This window comes from Drosophila montana, unplaced genomic scaffold, assembly GCF_035044405.1.
Source record: "Drosophila montana isolate Dmon_TW-CO22-7 unplaced genomic scaffold, ASM3504440v1 contig_402_1, whole genome shotgun sequence".
NCBI classification, from domain to species: Eukaryota; Metazoa; Arthropoda; class Insecta; order Diptera; family Drosophilidae; genus Drosophila; species Drosophila montana.
In genome coordinates this window covers 106,480-123,186 of record NW_026998739.1, presented here as the reverse complement: position 1 = coordinate 123,186, position 16,707 = coordinate 106,480, and the positions used below count along the sequence as shown (strand labels likewise).

General features: G+C 37.7%; 2 protein-coding genes across 8 annotated transcripts in view; one reads left to right on the top strand and one right to left on the bottom strand.

Moving 5' to 3' along the window:
• DIP-kappa (Dpr-interacting protein kappa) overlaps positions 1–16,707 on the bottom strand; it is a 135,811-nt gene that overhangs the window by 44,881 nt on the left and 74,223 nt on the right. For 5 of the 7 annotated variants that reach the window (XM_064697370.1, XM_064697369.1, XM_064697371.1 and 2 more), the window contains one exon: positions 10,893–11,041. The exons of the other annotated variants lie outside the window; for them this stretch is intronic. In XM_064697370.1, coding sequence (XP_064553440.1) covers positions 10,893–11,028 — 136 coding nt within the window. In that variant the 5' untranslated portion in view covers positions 11,029–11,041. The remainder of the gene's footprint in view (positions 1–10,892; positions 11,042–16,707) is intronic. 7 annotated transcript variants of the gene reach the window in all.
• Gpo3 (Glycerophosphate oxidase 3) lies at positions 1,115–4,765 on the top strand. Its single transcript, XM_064697784.1, has one exon. It carries the CDS (start codon positions 1,270–1,272, stop codon positions 4,510–4,512), a length of 3,243 nt encoding a protein of 1,080 aa, XP_064553854.1. The 5' UTR covers positions 1,115–1,269; the 3' UTR covers positions 4,513–4,765.

The following is a 16,707-nucleotide window of genomic DNA, read 5'->3' as shown; positions in this document are numbered from 1 at the left end:
GTTTAAGTAATTTCAATTCATTTGTTAATTTTCAACTATTGTCCCTGTATTGACTCTATTAATGCGGCCAGTGCCTGTCATTCTGTCACTCTGTCATTATTTCAGTCCGAACGTTTATTTGCCCTCAGTGCCCTCAAAGCTTGCGTGCCCATAAATATCGCAGCATTTGACCATTTGTGTCCTTTTGTCATTGTCCTGGGAGGGAGTTCAAGCCATTAATATACTCCTGCTCTACACAATTGTGTGTACAGCCACACATCCAATTGCCGAATATATGTATCTGTAGATACTCATTATTATTGCTTATTATTTTTACTAATCTTATCAATACTTTGCTAATTAGGAAAAAACATATTAAATAAAAAAAAAATAAATTAAATAATAACAAAATGAGTGATCGACTCAAGAGTGGTTGACTCTAATAAAGCCCGTACAAAGTTCTGGATCAACGAAACATATTGGAATGTGGAAGTAAATATACAATAAGTATATAAGAGTACATTGTATGCACGTTTTAATAACCCATATTTAAAATTAATTTTAAATAAACATATCTCTTATTAACATCAAAATCTGAAAACCTTATCTGGAATTATAAAAACGACATAGAAGCGCAATATTCATGAAAGGGAATGCAAGAACAGAGAAAATGAACACAAACGCAAGAGGAGAAAAGAGAAAGAGTAAGACAGAGAAAGTGAGGGGGTAGACACATAGAGCGAGAGAGAGAGAGAAAGTTGAAGGGAGTGAAGAGTTAAAGATCAATCAAAATAGAGTCACATACAAATTAGCCAATATTTATCAATACGTAATTATCATTATCGCTATTTTAAAAAGCTCGCAAAACTTAATTTAATTTAAAATTAAGTCATTATGTTTCAAAAGGAAGGCAAAAATAAAAAAAAATTAAAATTGCTTAAAAATGCAGTCAGTCAATCTTATAATATAATAATAATTATAATTATAATTATAATAATTTATGTGGAAAAATATAGGCGATTATTAAAAAAAAAGACTATATTATTGTTATTTTTATTTAAATTTCCTTAGGCTCAATATGTTGCCTTTGAAATATCCATCAAAAATATTTCGAAATAAAGTGTATGTTTTATTTTAATTCAGTCAAGTAAAAGTCCAGCACTAAAAAAAAAATTTTTGGTTTACCCCAATAAATTCTTTGTTTTTAATAATTTCCAATGACCGCAGCTCGATACATTCGAAGTTGGTTAAGTCTTTTGATAGTTGGAGTGCCTACACGAGGATAGCAATATGTTAGCGGGTTTACGCAAGAGTCTGACTGGGGTTCTCTGGAAGAGGCAGCCGCGCCGCTTGTTGAGCGCGATGAACACAATGCTCCGCAGGGGTCAAAGCGATGGTAAGGACGGTGGCGGTCAGCTGCCCAAGCGGAAACAACAGGTAAAATCGTTGAAGAACGAGCATTTCGATGTGCTGGTCATCGGCGGTGGCGCCATCGGCTGTGGCTGTGCTTTAGAAGCCGCCACACGTGGCTTTAAGACGGCATTGATAGAGGCTGAAGATTTTGCCAGCGGTGCCAGCAGCAAGTCTAGTAAACTAGTCGAAGGCAGCAACTCCTATCTGCATGCGGCCATACAGGGCGCTGATCTGCAGCAGATCTTCATGCTGCAGCAGGTGCTCAACGAGCGTGCAACCATGCTGACTATAGCGCCCCATTTGAATCGCGTGCAACCCATGCTGATCCCCATCTATAGCCCGCTGCGACTGCCCCTTTACTGGCTGGGCTTGAAGATGTACGATGCCATGGCGGGCATGTCTAATGTGCGCGGCTCACATTTTCTATCCAAGGACGCAACGCTTAATGAGTTCCCGCTGCTGCGCAGAAATGGGCTGCTGGGCTCCCTGGTCTACTACGATGTGCAGCTGGATGATGCGCGCATGTGCCTGGCCTTGGCCATGACGGCGGCTAAACATGGCGCCACCGTGGCCAACTATGTGCGATTGACGAAGATAATGCCGCCGACCGGTGAAGATGGCTGCCGCACGGTGCGAGTCCACGATACGGTCAACGAGTCGTGCTTCAGCATCAACAGCAGGGTCGTCATCAATGCGACGGGCGCGGACACAGATGTAGTTAGACAGTTGGATGACTGCAGGGTCCGCCACATTGCAGTGCCCAAAATGGGCACGCACATTGCGCTGCCCAGCTATTATGGCTCCCAGAACTGTGGGCTGCTCCTTCCCAGCGATAAAACCGCGGAGCAGGCACTGATCATGATGCCCTTTGAGAGCGGCATGCTAGTGGGCAGCCTCGTTGTGGACCGCCCAGAATCGAACGAGCAGACACCAACTCCGACATCCGCGGAGGTGGAATGTCTGCTAGCGCAAACGCGTCGGGTGCTCGAGGAATGTGTACAGCTGCGGTCGGGTCATGTGATGAGCGCCTGGACGGGCATTAAGCCTTCGATTTTGTGTCCATCCGTGGAGAAGAATGAAGGCAAGGAGCCAATTACGGTGCCCAACTATTTGCTGGAAGTCAGCGACAACCAGATGATCACCTTGGCCGGCGGACGCTGGAGCACATATCGTGTGATGGCCGTCGATGCCATCAACACAGCCATCGAAACCTGTCAGTTAGAGCCGCACTCGGACTCGAGCATCACAAAGAATCTGCTGCTGGATGGCGGCAATGACTTTTGTTGCATGCTGCCCCTCGATCTGGTGCAGGCATTCGACTTGCCCATGGATGTGGCCCAGCATCTGGCCGATTCCTATGGTACCAATGCCAGCCACCTGCTGGCGAACAGTTCGCGCAGTGGCCGACTCCGGCTGCACCCGAAGTTTCCCTATATCCAAGCCGAGGTAACATATGCCTGCCAGCGGGAGTACGCCTGCCATCTGGTGGATGTGATTGCCCGACGCCTACGTGTGGCCTTTGTCAATGTGGCGGCTGCGGCCGAGATGCTGCCCACCGTACTGGAACTCATGTCTGAGCAGCTCTTCTGGAAGAAGCAGAAGCAGGAGCAAGAGTTGAGAACGGCTCAACATTTTCTAGCTGAGCAAATGGGCCTTGGCAGCATTGTCAAGCAGAATAAAGAGTCCCAATTCCGGGAGAGTCATGCGCCCAAGCATGAAAGTACCCAAGTTAACCAAGAAGAGTACATTCGACATTCTGTGAGTATGAATTCGGGTTCGACAGTCCTTAGCTCGGCACCAGGAATAGCTGACAGCAACAAGAAGTCGTGCCTTAGCGCCCAAATCGAGACAAATGCCACATCTGTGGGCTGTAGAGGAATAGCAGCCCCGCTGAGTGATGAAAATTCCCCAATGCGGGTACACGCATGCATTCCCCCGCCCCTCAAAAGCGAGACCATCCCCACAAATGATACAGCTTATCAAGCAACCAAGATATCCCCATTGATCAATCCTTCAGTAACAGGCGGCGGCAGCTTAGTTCCTGTCACTGGTTCAACTACAGCCATGAGCACTTCCAGCGCAATTCAAAAACCAAACGCAGAATGTGCACCTGCAGAAAGCACGACCACCACGTCAACAATCAGGAAGAAGCGTAAGGTCTGCAGCTTCAGTCCCTATGTTATAGCTGGATCGGAACCCAGAGGCCCTGCGCCTGGCCCAATGATGACTTTAGCCAGCTCAGACAGAGTAAGCGGCTTAGCTGTGTCCTCCTCCAACCAGAAAGACACGACCAACAGCATCGAACCAAAATCAAACTACGACTCAAAGTACAAGGCTCAATGCCCCGATTTTGAGCCCCCACAGAAGCAGTCTGGAAACTCAAAGCTTTCTGCCCTAAATGTAACAAGCGACAGCGACAATATCGCATCAACAGTCAAGCAAGAAGGTACAACCCACTTTAAAGAGGACAAGGAAAGGCCATCTGCCGATTCTGCGGCATTCCATAAAAACAGTCTTGTCAAATCGGAGCTAACAAATAGCAATATAGCTGACTGTAGCTACCCTACCCCAACGACTGGGAGCGGTACGGCCCTAGAAGACAAACCGACTTCTAGCATCTCGAGACTTGGTATTGAAACGGATTGCACTGCCTCAATGACTGGCAGTGGCGCGAGCCCAAAAGGTAGCCGTCGAGCTACCGATACGACGACAACAAATCCTAGAAACAGTGCTGGCAATTTTGAGCTTGCGAAGCCTGCAGCTTGCATCTCGATTCCAAGCGTTATGGCGGCAAGTGAGATCAGCACTCCAAACATTGTCAGCGGAACGGGACCAGAAGATACCAGTCGTACTACAGATACGGTAGCAATCATTGAATCCACAGTTGCCCGCCTTGAGCTACTTGAGCAAACTTTAATCAAAGTGAGTGCCGGCGAAGAGTCATCTAGTTGCGAAGACACCCCAGAAACCGTCCGCGATACGGCCATTGAGGTTAGCAGTAGCACAGACTGTCGTTCAGCTGATCAACATAAAGAAGATGAAGACAAAGCTGTAATTGGCAGATCAAGCAACGAAAATGATGTCAAGAAGAATCCCACTGGATCAGAAACGGCAACCTAAACTTGTGACTGCCTCGTACGTAGACTTTGATAAATTAATGTTATTTCTTCTTTGGCACGAAAGCAACAAATTTGCCTGTAAGACTGCGTTTTTTTAAATATGATATGAGTGCACTCATACACAGGCACACTAACATCATTTGGTGTTCGGTGAGTGAGTGTGCATGTGTGTAGAGTGCGTGAATATGGAAAGATGATCGTGTCGAAGCGCTGCATATAAACAATAATTAAAGGCAACAATATATATACAAAAATAGCAATTGAATTATTGATTCTAAAAAAAACGAGTGGATGGGTGCGCCTTTTAAAGGTAACAATACAGCTGCTTGATTAGGATCTCATTTTAAATGTAGAAAATCGAGATCTTTGCTTATAAATTTTTAAGCAAACGTGGATGAGAGAGAAAACGGAGTAGGTAAGCAAATTTCATAATTTTGTGAATAAACAATCATGTGTTGTTGTATTCGATATTTAGCAAGATATATTTTATATTCCGTATTAACTATTTACATCTATTATTTATGATTTGGGAATTATTCAGATTTTATTTCATTAGCATTTAATTTAAGAATTTTGGTAATAAATATATATGTATTTGATATATATTTGATGCTCAGTATTAATTATTTATATATATTATTTATGAATTTAGAATTGTATTTGAATTTAATATCGCAAGTATTTAGATTTTAATTGCTTAGTATTTAATTTAAGGATTTTAGTAATAAATATAGGTATTTAAAGTTTTAAATTCATAGAACATAGAAAAAAAAAGTTTGATTAATTTGAAATGATATTTATTCTGTTTTGCCAGCCTTAAAAAATAATCATAAAAAACTCATTTGCGTAGCTAACGAGCACCCATTAGTCAAAAAGGGAGGCACATTACGCGCACAAGACTTGGCGCAAAAATACTTATAAGTTAAAATGCGGCCCAATCAGCCAATAAATAAGGCAATACATGAACGATAAGCATATACTACAAGAAACGTCTACCCATAACAATAATTCAAAATGGGTAGCTAGAAAAAAAGCAATCGCTTCCGCATAACATGCCTCGTACCAGGACCAAATATACTAGACAGGCAAATTTGGCTAATTTATTAAAAACAAACGACGAGAGCAGCAGAAAATTGCCCAAGTAACGCCAATTGAGCAACAGCCAAAAGAAAATCGATGGCCAACAACAAAATTTTAAATGACTTTCAAATGGTTTTCATTGGGAAATTGAAACCAAAAATGCAAACCATGTAAATTTTCTTCTTATATTATTTTTTTGTTTTGCAGCCAGTGTCATAAATTGCCAATTAAATTGCCAGACAACATCTGAATAAAGAATATATGTACCATCTGATTGCACACGCTGTGAAGCAGAGAACGTGTGACATATTTATAAATTCATTTACATCTACCTACAATATGTCTACATTTTTATATCGAAGCGAAGAATACGTCCAATATAACACATTTAAAATATTATAAAAAAAAGAATGAAAAAATTTATTTAAAAAAATTCATTTATCTGAAGAGTATCATAAAATTTATTAAAATTAACATTTACTTTTTATTACTAAATGTTATACTTTAAATATTCGACTTTGCTTGTTTATTTTAATAGCAAAATTAATTTTTTTTTTTTTATCCTGTTATTTCCTGCGCAATATGTTTGTTTCCAATCATCAATAAATTTCTGTATTTCACGGATATCGATAAGTATCGATATGGATAACTTGATTTTTGAGCACATCTGTTTTCAATTCCATAACGAATTTCTTTAGTCCTTAAATCCTACCAATATCTAGCTATTAAGTATTGTGGCTTAACTAACAAAAGATTGCTTGATAATTGGAGAAGGTCTTAGAGTTACTCGGTAGTTGGGGTCATTTAAGTGTTTTTGATTGTAACGGTTTCTACACTTTTTCTTTCCAATTCTTTCGAAATATGGGTTATTAAGATTAATTTTTTAATTTAACTGTTGACTCTAATAAGGCCAATGACATAATTATCTGTAAACAAGGGGAATAGTTGGCCGGACGGGCAAATAAAATACCCCCATCGTATTGATGATGTTATAAGATATTGTTTATTCTGTATTCTGATGAGGCTTAAAGCTTTTAATTTCTCTGTTTATATGTATAACATGCTTAGGTTCGTTTGATTGATCATTAACAATATGATAAACAATTATTCAAATTTAAAAATAAATAAATAAATATGAGCTAGGCACACTTAGTTTGCTTGACTCGCTTGAAAAATACACATATCTAAAATAATATATTTTTTGATACCTCTGATCGCTTCTCCCAAAACTGCAAAAACACATTTTCGATATAGGCTTGGGTTTGGAATTTACCCACATTTAAATGCTATATTAAGCAAATATAGAGATCGGATACTAAACACCGAAGCAATTCACGAATTTCCCATACTATGGGTCTAAGGAAAGAGGTAGCAAGAATGTTTGTGTGGGTCTAAGCAAAGAGTCATCTAGAATGTTTGTGACTATAGCTGGGGCACTCGCGACTCTTACTTGTTTATTTGCTATACTTTCTCTTCGCTATAAATTTCAGTTTCTGGCAAAAATAAATGCAAAGTTTTCAATTACCATTATTGCTGTAGTGTTAAAATGAAAAATGAATTTAAAGTACAAGCATCTACAAATAAATTGCATTCATTTCAAATTTCGCTTTGGCACGCATTCAATTCTGAAACAATTTTTCACCTGCACTCTGAGGTAGAAAACTCCAGTGTGCCGCACTTGTGGCCTACCAGAAGCCCATAAACAAACCTATTAAGTTGGTCTAATGTGAAACACTTTCACTTTCGCCCCTCCAGCCCTTGCTCCACACCTGAGGCGAGTTTCTATCGGGCGCTGCAATCGGTTGGTATTTTTATGCTGATTAGCTACGTTAACAATTTGCAGCACGCGAAACTATTTCAACAATTTCGAGTGGCAAAAACTTGTAGCATAAATCGCCGCAGCGGCCAGAGGCCAAAGGTGTTCTATGCCAGAGTTGGAAAACGCCAACAGAGTCTGGGAAAATTTTAATAAGCCAAGTCTAAGGAAGTATTCGTAATAGAGTAAAATTCATGCGGCGCACACGCGACTTCCTAGACCTCATAATATTGAGAAAATTCTAGCCATTAAAACCACGCACATACACACCAGATACACGCACACACACACTCAAGCTCCTTGTTATAATGCAGTCAAGGACATTTAAGAGAGGAAGGAACCAAAAAAAGAAAATGCTTTAAAACGCGACGTGAATGCCAAAAAAAAAAAAATTTATAAAAATAAATTCAAGCACACAAAAATATGCCATGACGGAAGTATCGCAAAAAAATAGTGGGGAAAAAATAACGAAAAAATATATAAATGTCAAACGGAAATGACAAGAAAATAGTATGCAATAATATATGTTATAATGTACTCAGGACAGATGCCTGCGATAATGTGGGCGGCAGGAAGTCGTATTCATGTGGTTTAAATTGAGTTTCACTTTTTTCAGTTTTGTATCTTTAGGTAGTGCATCTCCGTTGGTAAATGTAAAACTTGTGTTTGCTATAAAAAGATACTTGAATAGGGGAAATGACAAAAATGTTGGAAAAGTCGTAAACTTTTTTATTTGGTAATATATTTTTAAAACATATTTTTGTTCATTATTAGTTTAAGTTTTGTATAATAACTAACTGGTAATATCCGGCCTTATTGTTGGTTCAAATCTAAGTCGGTACTATCTTGAAGACCACGGCTTAAGTTATAGTAACTAGGGTAATAATTTTGGTTCCTAGTTCCTACGATTATATAGAGAATAAAGCAACAACAACTACTGAACATTATATTTTGTAATTGTTTTCTGCCTAGCAGCATTAAATACTTCAAAGGGCAATGAAAATATTTTAAAATTATTTACCAGAAAACTGTTAACACAATATCTGATATTATACTAATATTATTTGTCGCATATATTTGCGATTGATTAGAGTAATGCAACTGTTACTATCTATTTTCCTGCTTTAATATTTATAGGGCACACATTTTAAGAAATTTTCTACCAACTGTAAAAAACTATTCACACGCTTCGCATGGCCACACATTGCAATAATATTTCTCGCTTTACCATGCATAAAATCATAATATATCTTCAACTACAAGTAAAAGTATCTACACCAGATACTACGGACTGGAACTGAATGTGCCAGCAAATAAGTAGTAAAACAGCGAGTAAGAGCCAAGGACTCTGGCACTCAACTGCAGAGAGAGAACATTGGGCCAAAACGATAAGTGACAAACATGTAAAAGGCAAACAAATGTATATTTTATACATGACATCTTGTGGGGGGTGGGGGTGGAGTGGACGAGTGTGTAGTGGGGGGTGGGGGGACACTCTGAGTGCCTGGCAAAAAGAGATGCACATCTGTCAGATAAGTGTGGAGAGCAGTTGTGGCCCGCAGGTGACAAGTTAAACGTCTTGTAAGCATTTGCATTTCAGGAATGAAAGAAAAAAAAATAGAGAAAATAACAAAAAATGTATTTAGATACTCAAGCTCTTGTATGATAAAAATAAATTTGCTAGAAATAAATAAATAAATAAATAGCTAAGAAAAAAAAAGAGTCAGCAACAGCAAAAGACACATCCTTTATCTGCAGTTCATTTTGCTTGCCTTGAAGCCAAAGACTTCAAAAGGGTTGTTGTTGTTGTTGTTGTTGATGTTGGCAATGGCTTAAAGCATATTTGATTATGTCATAAAATATGCTGAAGGATCTGGCCACCCTGTCTGCCAAGAATAAGATAAATTTAAGAAATATGCAAATATAAAGCGAGCCATTTAAACGAAAAAAAAAAAACTGTTTCAACCCCAAAAGCCTTGTGGAAAATTATTTTCATACATTTTTTAATATGCGCAATTTAAACTCGTGTCCTGTTCAATATTTACACTGCGTATGTGTGTGTATTGTGTGTTTTGTGTGTATAGACAAAGGCAATTGAAATTGCCAGAGAGACTGCAACAAATTTTGTATCCTGATTGCTTCTAATGGGCAAAGTAAATGTTTTTCCATCCACATGCAAATATTTTGCTGCATGCAAATTGTTTTCATATTTATTGATCAAATTGTAGCAAAGGTTGGAAAAGAACTGGGGGGAAGTACAAAAGCGGTAATTTTAAGTGTCGATTGCAATTTGAAATGAAAAGTTGATGAAAATGTGTGGATATTGTGGGAATATTTTCGCATAATCTATTGTTTTCGCTATTTTATTGAAACTTTTAAAATCGTCAATTTTTATATAACGATTTGTCATGCTCTTTGTCGACGACATTTATGTAACGCATAGAAAGAGACACCGCTTACCCCATACGGAATATATATTCTTGACCATTATCAAAAGATAATTCGATCTTTTTGTTTGTTTGCTTTTATGCAAACTAGACCTAGTGCCAGAAAACTTAGTGTTACAAATTAAAATAGTTTTGAACAATAAAAACTTCATAAATGGAAATAAAATGATAACAGTAAACATGAAGCTTGCCAAAAATTCTCCCCACATCGGTTTTGTTATTTTCTATCCCTAAATTTCAGCCCATATTTATCCCTGCTGAATATAATTTACAATTAGTATAATCTCTATTAATATTTATTTAAATTTGATATATTCTTTTATCTATTCGTTTACTCTTTTAATTTCTTTTTCTTCTCAATATTCTTTCTTTTCCTTACTCATATTTTTCTCATTTTAGTATTTTAACTCTTTTTCCACAATTTATTATATTTTTACAAATTGGATTGAGTTTAGTATAGTTAACAACAAATTATTTTATTTATTTTTATTAATATTTGTGTATTTATTAACAAATACATACTAATTTGTGTATTTAAGTCTTACTTCTAACTGTAGATTATTTATATGCCACTGACAATGACAAAATGAAATGATCGTTGTCTCTAAAACACGATCATTAAAAACCTGCAATTCTCAACTAGCTTAAGCTTTTCAAGATTAGTAAGGCATAGTAATGCAAACTAACCTAGCTTAAAATGTGGATTATCCGAATTTGTGCAATCTCTAAAAATTTGAACTCTAGCTTCGATCCACGTGGTGTTTATTGGCAATATCATTCGATATCAGTCGAGCAAAATATTCAATTTCACGTGAGCGGCGTTTTAAAAACCGCTTGTGGCACAAATGCATATCCGTGTATATTTAGATATACAGACATATATAGATGCAAATATACATGCATGTATGTGTATGGCACTTGTGTCATAATTAAAAGCACTCGTCAAAGTTCATTAATCCCCCACCCGCATACATCTTCAATCAATTAATCATTGAGAAGCCCATTAAAACAGGCTCATTAAATTATCAAAGCACTTACCCTTTGAAGGTATCTCGGCTCGAATGGGCGTGGCAGTCATCATTAATAGCACAGTGTTGATAATGAGCGCAACGCCAGCTAAACGCCCATTGCCATATAGGCGTGGCAATCCTCGTCGTGGTCCAAGACCAAACATTTTCGATAAATCTCTGCAATGGGCAATAGGCTAAATTGTACACGAAAATGCGAAACACTTATCCACTCTCCACAGAGGGGGAGAAAGGTAGGTGCTTGGTAGGAGGGCAAGAGAGGGACACACACGAAATATTTGTTGGGTGCGGAATGCTGCGCGGGGATTAGGTGCGAGCGGCTGTAACTGCAGTTGCCAATGCGCGCGCGCTCTCTCGGACAGCAAACGTTTTCACCTTTAATCACTTAAATGGCGCGTAATCAACAACAAATACAACAACAACAGCTAACAGAACAACAACAACAACAACTACAACAGCATTGCAATCAACACCAGCGCCACTGAAATTGAGCGTCATGATGATGGCGAGGCTGTTGACGTGCGGGTTTGCCAGCACTTAACGGTGAAATGGAGGCGTCTATGGCCGCCCCTTCGACCGGATCCGGATGCGTAGCGTTTTCTAGCTAAACTCAAAAATGTTCTATGCCCTTGCGTTGGGTATTTTAATTAAGACACACCAAGGGATACTGCCATAAGTACATAGAGAACATAAGCGTGGGAAAACTAAAATTGCACATTAAATAGAATTGGTTTTTGGTAAATACAATTTTTTTAATTCAGTTAAATTAGGTTAGTTATTTAACTTTTTTTTTTTGTGTCTTTCCTGATTTACTTCTTGCAAAATAGAACAGATTAAAATAACTCTAAAACCGTATCCTTCTGTTTTGGGAGCGAACTCTGTGCGGATAAATTATTGAGTGGGATCTTTGTCTGTCAATTCTTAATTGATGTAGCTCTACATAAATTTATATTTTTGTGGCATATGTCTTGTACGAGCAATTTAATTGTTTTTTTATATATATTTTTTTAATAAACATTTTCTAAATAGTATTTATTATTATTTTATGAATAAATTTATATCTTTCTTCTATATCTTATGGCTACTAGATACAATGAGCGTTAATTAGTCTCTTGTTTGATTTTCAACGTACTTTGACGAAGTCTCAAGCTACGCTCATTTTAATCTTAACTCTTAAGCAAAGATCTGCCTACATCCTACTATGCCATTCATAGATTACAATTTAATTATACGAATAATTTCCTATATTTTACTTTACTTTACTCAATTGACCATTTAATAATGTTTTTAATCTTATAAGATGTCAAATATTATATTATATAGTATCCTCCGACGCAATCAGTGGAAAATTAGTTTCTTATATGAACTTTTGCTATTTATGACACATTAATTTAATGCTTCCTTAAGCGAGTGTTCGAATTTCCCACAACAAAATTATTTTCCCACCATGAAAGACAATTTAAATTCTATAAAATACATCTCTATCTGATTAAGATTAAGATTATATGTAATTATATTCATCGTCTGCCGCGGCTAAGTGTCTGCAAGGGTATCTAATTTTCGACACAACGTTGTTGTGTGTTGTTCTTTTCCGTTGTTGTTGTTGCTGCTGTTGTTTTGGCTACATAGTTTGGCTGTAGCTTTTTGACTTTGCCAACGTTTGTTTGTTTGTTTTTGTGCGGAAAGTGGGGCCTGAATGGGTACTGAGAGGAGGGGCCTCTGTTAGGCTGTCGTCGAGTTGGCAAAGCACATTTTGAGGCGTTGTTTTGACGCGTTCGCCAGGGATGCGGTGCGAAGCGGGGTAGCTTTGTTGTTGCCGTCTAGATTAAGTTGAGACAATTAAATGAAATATGCTTAGACGGCATTTAGACAGTAATTTGATTTTGAGCGTTGCCTTTGATTGTTTTCGCTTAACTTTTTGGGGGCTGCCATTTAAAGTCCTTGAAAATATTTCAGGTACTTTGAGTGAATTTATCGAAAAAAGATTAAGTCTAAGCAAAAGCTTGTAGTGTAAATATGAGTTTGCGTAAGTAAATCTGTGACAATATTTTTCTTTCATGTGAAAGTAGATTGTACATTTAAAATTAAAGATAAGTAACTGGCAATTAATTTCTTAAAAAAAAATTGAAACTAAAGCCGCAGCCACGATGAGGTCGAGCCTCAAAACTAATTAGCTCAAAAATAAAATCACGATTAAGCGTGAAAAAGCACAATGAAGCCTGAGAAATAAGTACATCAAAAATTGGACGGGATATGAACATCGCAGCTAATATAACCTGTGGCTTATATACAAAAATAAATTATAGCAAAATTTTAGTGTTTTTTAGATATCGTGACTGAACCTACTTTTTAAAAATATAAATAAAAATATTTGCCTTTTTAATAAATTTGATTAATAAGTCAAGCCTAATACAGACATAATATATTGATTAATATCGTTCTTCTAATAAACTTAGGTTTTTAAACGAGTGTAAGACACGCATATCTAATTTCAAAAATTGTTCGTTTTCAAATAAACAAATCGAACCTTTCTCTCAAATTTTATATTTAAAACTATTTAGAATATTTCAACTCGTATAAATAATTAATTTAAAAATTTTTTTATTTTCCTAGCCTAAAGCGTTTCAATTATTCGATGTTTTTTATAAAAACAACAAATTTCCTTACAGTAACACGGAGTAAAGCTTTTAATTATTTGCAGTTTGCAAAAGCCAGCAAATGCGTCAACAAAAAATAAAGAAAGCGGCCCGCAGATAAATTTCAGTTGGCTTCAATTTGCAATGTCAAACTGTCGTCGCCGTGTGTTTGTTCGCAGCGCTCGAATCAACTTTGACAAATGAAATGATTACACAAAGTAAACACAAAACACGTTGAACAAACCACCTGTCAGACAGCTGGCAGCACCAGAAAACAAACAGAAGAAAAAAAAACAAACAGAAAACATAAGCCAAACAAAAAAAGCCCCAAACTGAGGACGAAAATTTGAGTGGGGGACACGCTTGGAAAGAGCCAGCGGGCTGAAAACATGGCAACATTTTACAAGCGGAAAGCCAAAGGAATATTATAAGCAACAGCAATAACAACAACGAGCACAAACGCCAGCCGGCGGCTAAAATGCCAAAACCGAAGCGAACCGCATCGCATCGCATCGCACCGCACCGAAAATGCATGCCTGCAAAATGGCAATGGCAACACTTCCGCTTCCGGCGCTGCAGGCGTCGTCGCACAGTTGGCAAAACGATGCACGTTGAGTAAACTGTAGTCAAAGGCGGACGCCGACAGGCGACAGACGACGGACGACAGACGACGGACAACAGACGAGAGTCGAAACACAACAAAGCTTGTTAGTGTTGCGCCCCGTAGCGATGACAAAAACAACAACAAGAACAACAACAACAACGGCAACAAGATCCAAACAATTTTTGGCAAGCCTGCTGGTGCAGATTAAGTGACTACAAATACCCTATAAAAGGTTTAATATTGTCCTCTCTGGCTTAAGCTAGAAAGTTTTAAGAGTATTTGCTTCTGGAGCAGATTAATGGACAAGAAATTCCAAATATACAATATTGTCCTCTCTGGCTTAAACTAGAAAATTTTAAAAAGAGCATTTTCATACATGTAAAATTTTCATATAATTTTTTTCACATAAATTAGATTACGAAATTCCCAAATTCTTAATACTGAGAATAACTACATATATATTAATTTATAGCAAATATGCGTTATTTGAATTAATTTTAAAGAAAACAGAAGAGTTATAAACTAAAAATTATATTTTACGATCAAATCCAATTTACATATGTATATTAGGGCTTAAATAGTCTACAACTTTAATAAGCAACACAATGGCTAATATTTTTCATAATATTCAGCTTCAAAAAGTTTGTAATAGATATAGCTATGAAATTGCTTGGGAAGTTGGACCTATGAGAAATGAAGTTCCCGGATTAGGGAAATGAGGTTCAAGCAATTTCTGCAGATAATAAACTACAACAAATATAAAATAGCTAATGACAAATATTTTTAGGCGCCCGTTTAGAGTAGCTTGTCTATATAACTTTTTGAAACAAATCCCGGTTTTATTATTGCCAAACATCATTTGCAAGGAATTTGTCTCACTGCGCAGCTTTAACTACTTGAGAATTATGAACATTGAAAACGCAAAAAGGCTAACAAAGCCATAGCCTGCCCTTATGTGGTAACAGAGCATCGCTTATTATCAACAAAACAGGTGGACAACAGTTTTCTGCACGCAAATAATAAGCATACATATATTTCTTACATTCTTGCCAATCTTGATGTAGCTTATAATTGTTAGCTACATTTTCGATTACTTTACGAACAATAAGAGCTTCCCCTAAAAAAATATATGTTACTTGTTCAAAGCAATCTCCTTTACGTTCTTTTGTCTGCAGGGTATAAAATCAAAAGCCCCCAGGGCTGGGCTATGGGCGGGAGCGAGTAAGGACTCAGACATAAACAATGGCGACGAAACGTACAAAAATTTTAAACGCTTTTAATATTAAAGCTTGGGGATGGAGACACAAAGCGGCAGCGACTGAGCCAGGTAACGCGGCAGTGGCACGACGCGCAACACCAGCGCCGGAGGTGAAACAACCAGCAAAACGCAACACGGCAGCAACAACACAAATAGCAACAACATCATCAAAAAAACAACAACGTGCGGTATCATGCAAAATGTCGCCACTGCATGAAAAAGCTACGAAAAAAATACTAAAAAATAAAGAAGCAGTAAAAAGATACAGTGCCGAATATTAAATACCCTCACAGATATCTATGGCAGCTAAACAATTTTTCTTGCCAAATGAAATTAACTGAGCTATTGTTTCTGTGAGAGCTTTCTGGTTAAGGGAATTTATCATGATAAGATAATGCCCATGCTTCCAGTTGACCAAGTCTATAAATCCGAGACGGACCTCTGCACAGCTTCATTAAAAGACTTATAGTCGGACTATATCAACTTGACTGTTGATGCTGATCAGGAATATCTATGTTCATTATATAGTCTGAGAAGTATCTTCCAATGCGTTGCACAATTCGTGACAGGACTATTAAACCTTTTGCATAGGGCACAACAATAAAAGAAAAACTAAATCCTCGGCCAAGCCCAGAGCCAGGCGCACTCAGGAGAAGAGTCCTTGCCGCTCCTCGCTGCTAGCTGGCTGCATTCTCCTGACGCGCCATTGGGACTGGGATTCACTGCTAGACTCTGAGTCCGTGTTGGCCAGTTGGCTGTTGCCTGTTGTTGTTGTTTTTGTTGTTGGCCTCTTCGTGACGAAAATGTTTCGCTTAACTGGATTTTCAAATATTTATTGCAACAAATTATTTTGCTGGTTACATGTCGCCTGCCCGCACCCCCGCACCGCCAACCTTTGGCCCTTCCTGTCTGCCCTGCTGCTCTGCTGAGAGTGGTTTTTATGGCCGCTTAGTTTGTTCCATTGCCTGGATTTCGAGTTGAGTTTTTTTTTCAGCGCTCTTTTTTTGTACAATTGCCAACAAATTAGGGTATTACACACAATCACATAAATATGCATTTAAATGCATTTTATTTGGTGCGAAAAAATAAGCATTAAATATGAAATAATCAATTTTGCATTGGGTCTTAATTGTTGTTTAAAGCGTAAGTCCTAGTTATTATTTGATATTTAATGTTATGAAAATATAACAAAAATAAAAAAAATTATGTAAAATTCTTGAAAACTAGTAAAGCAACTCGAACTGATTTATAATTAAGAAACTTTTTACCGCCAATGATTGCATTTGTTTTGGGCCTTGTCCTATTTATTTGCAAGGAGGGTAAATGA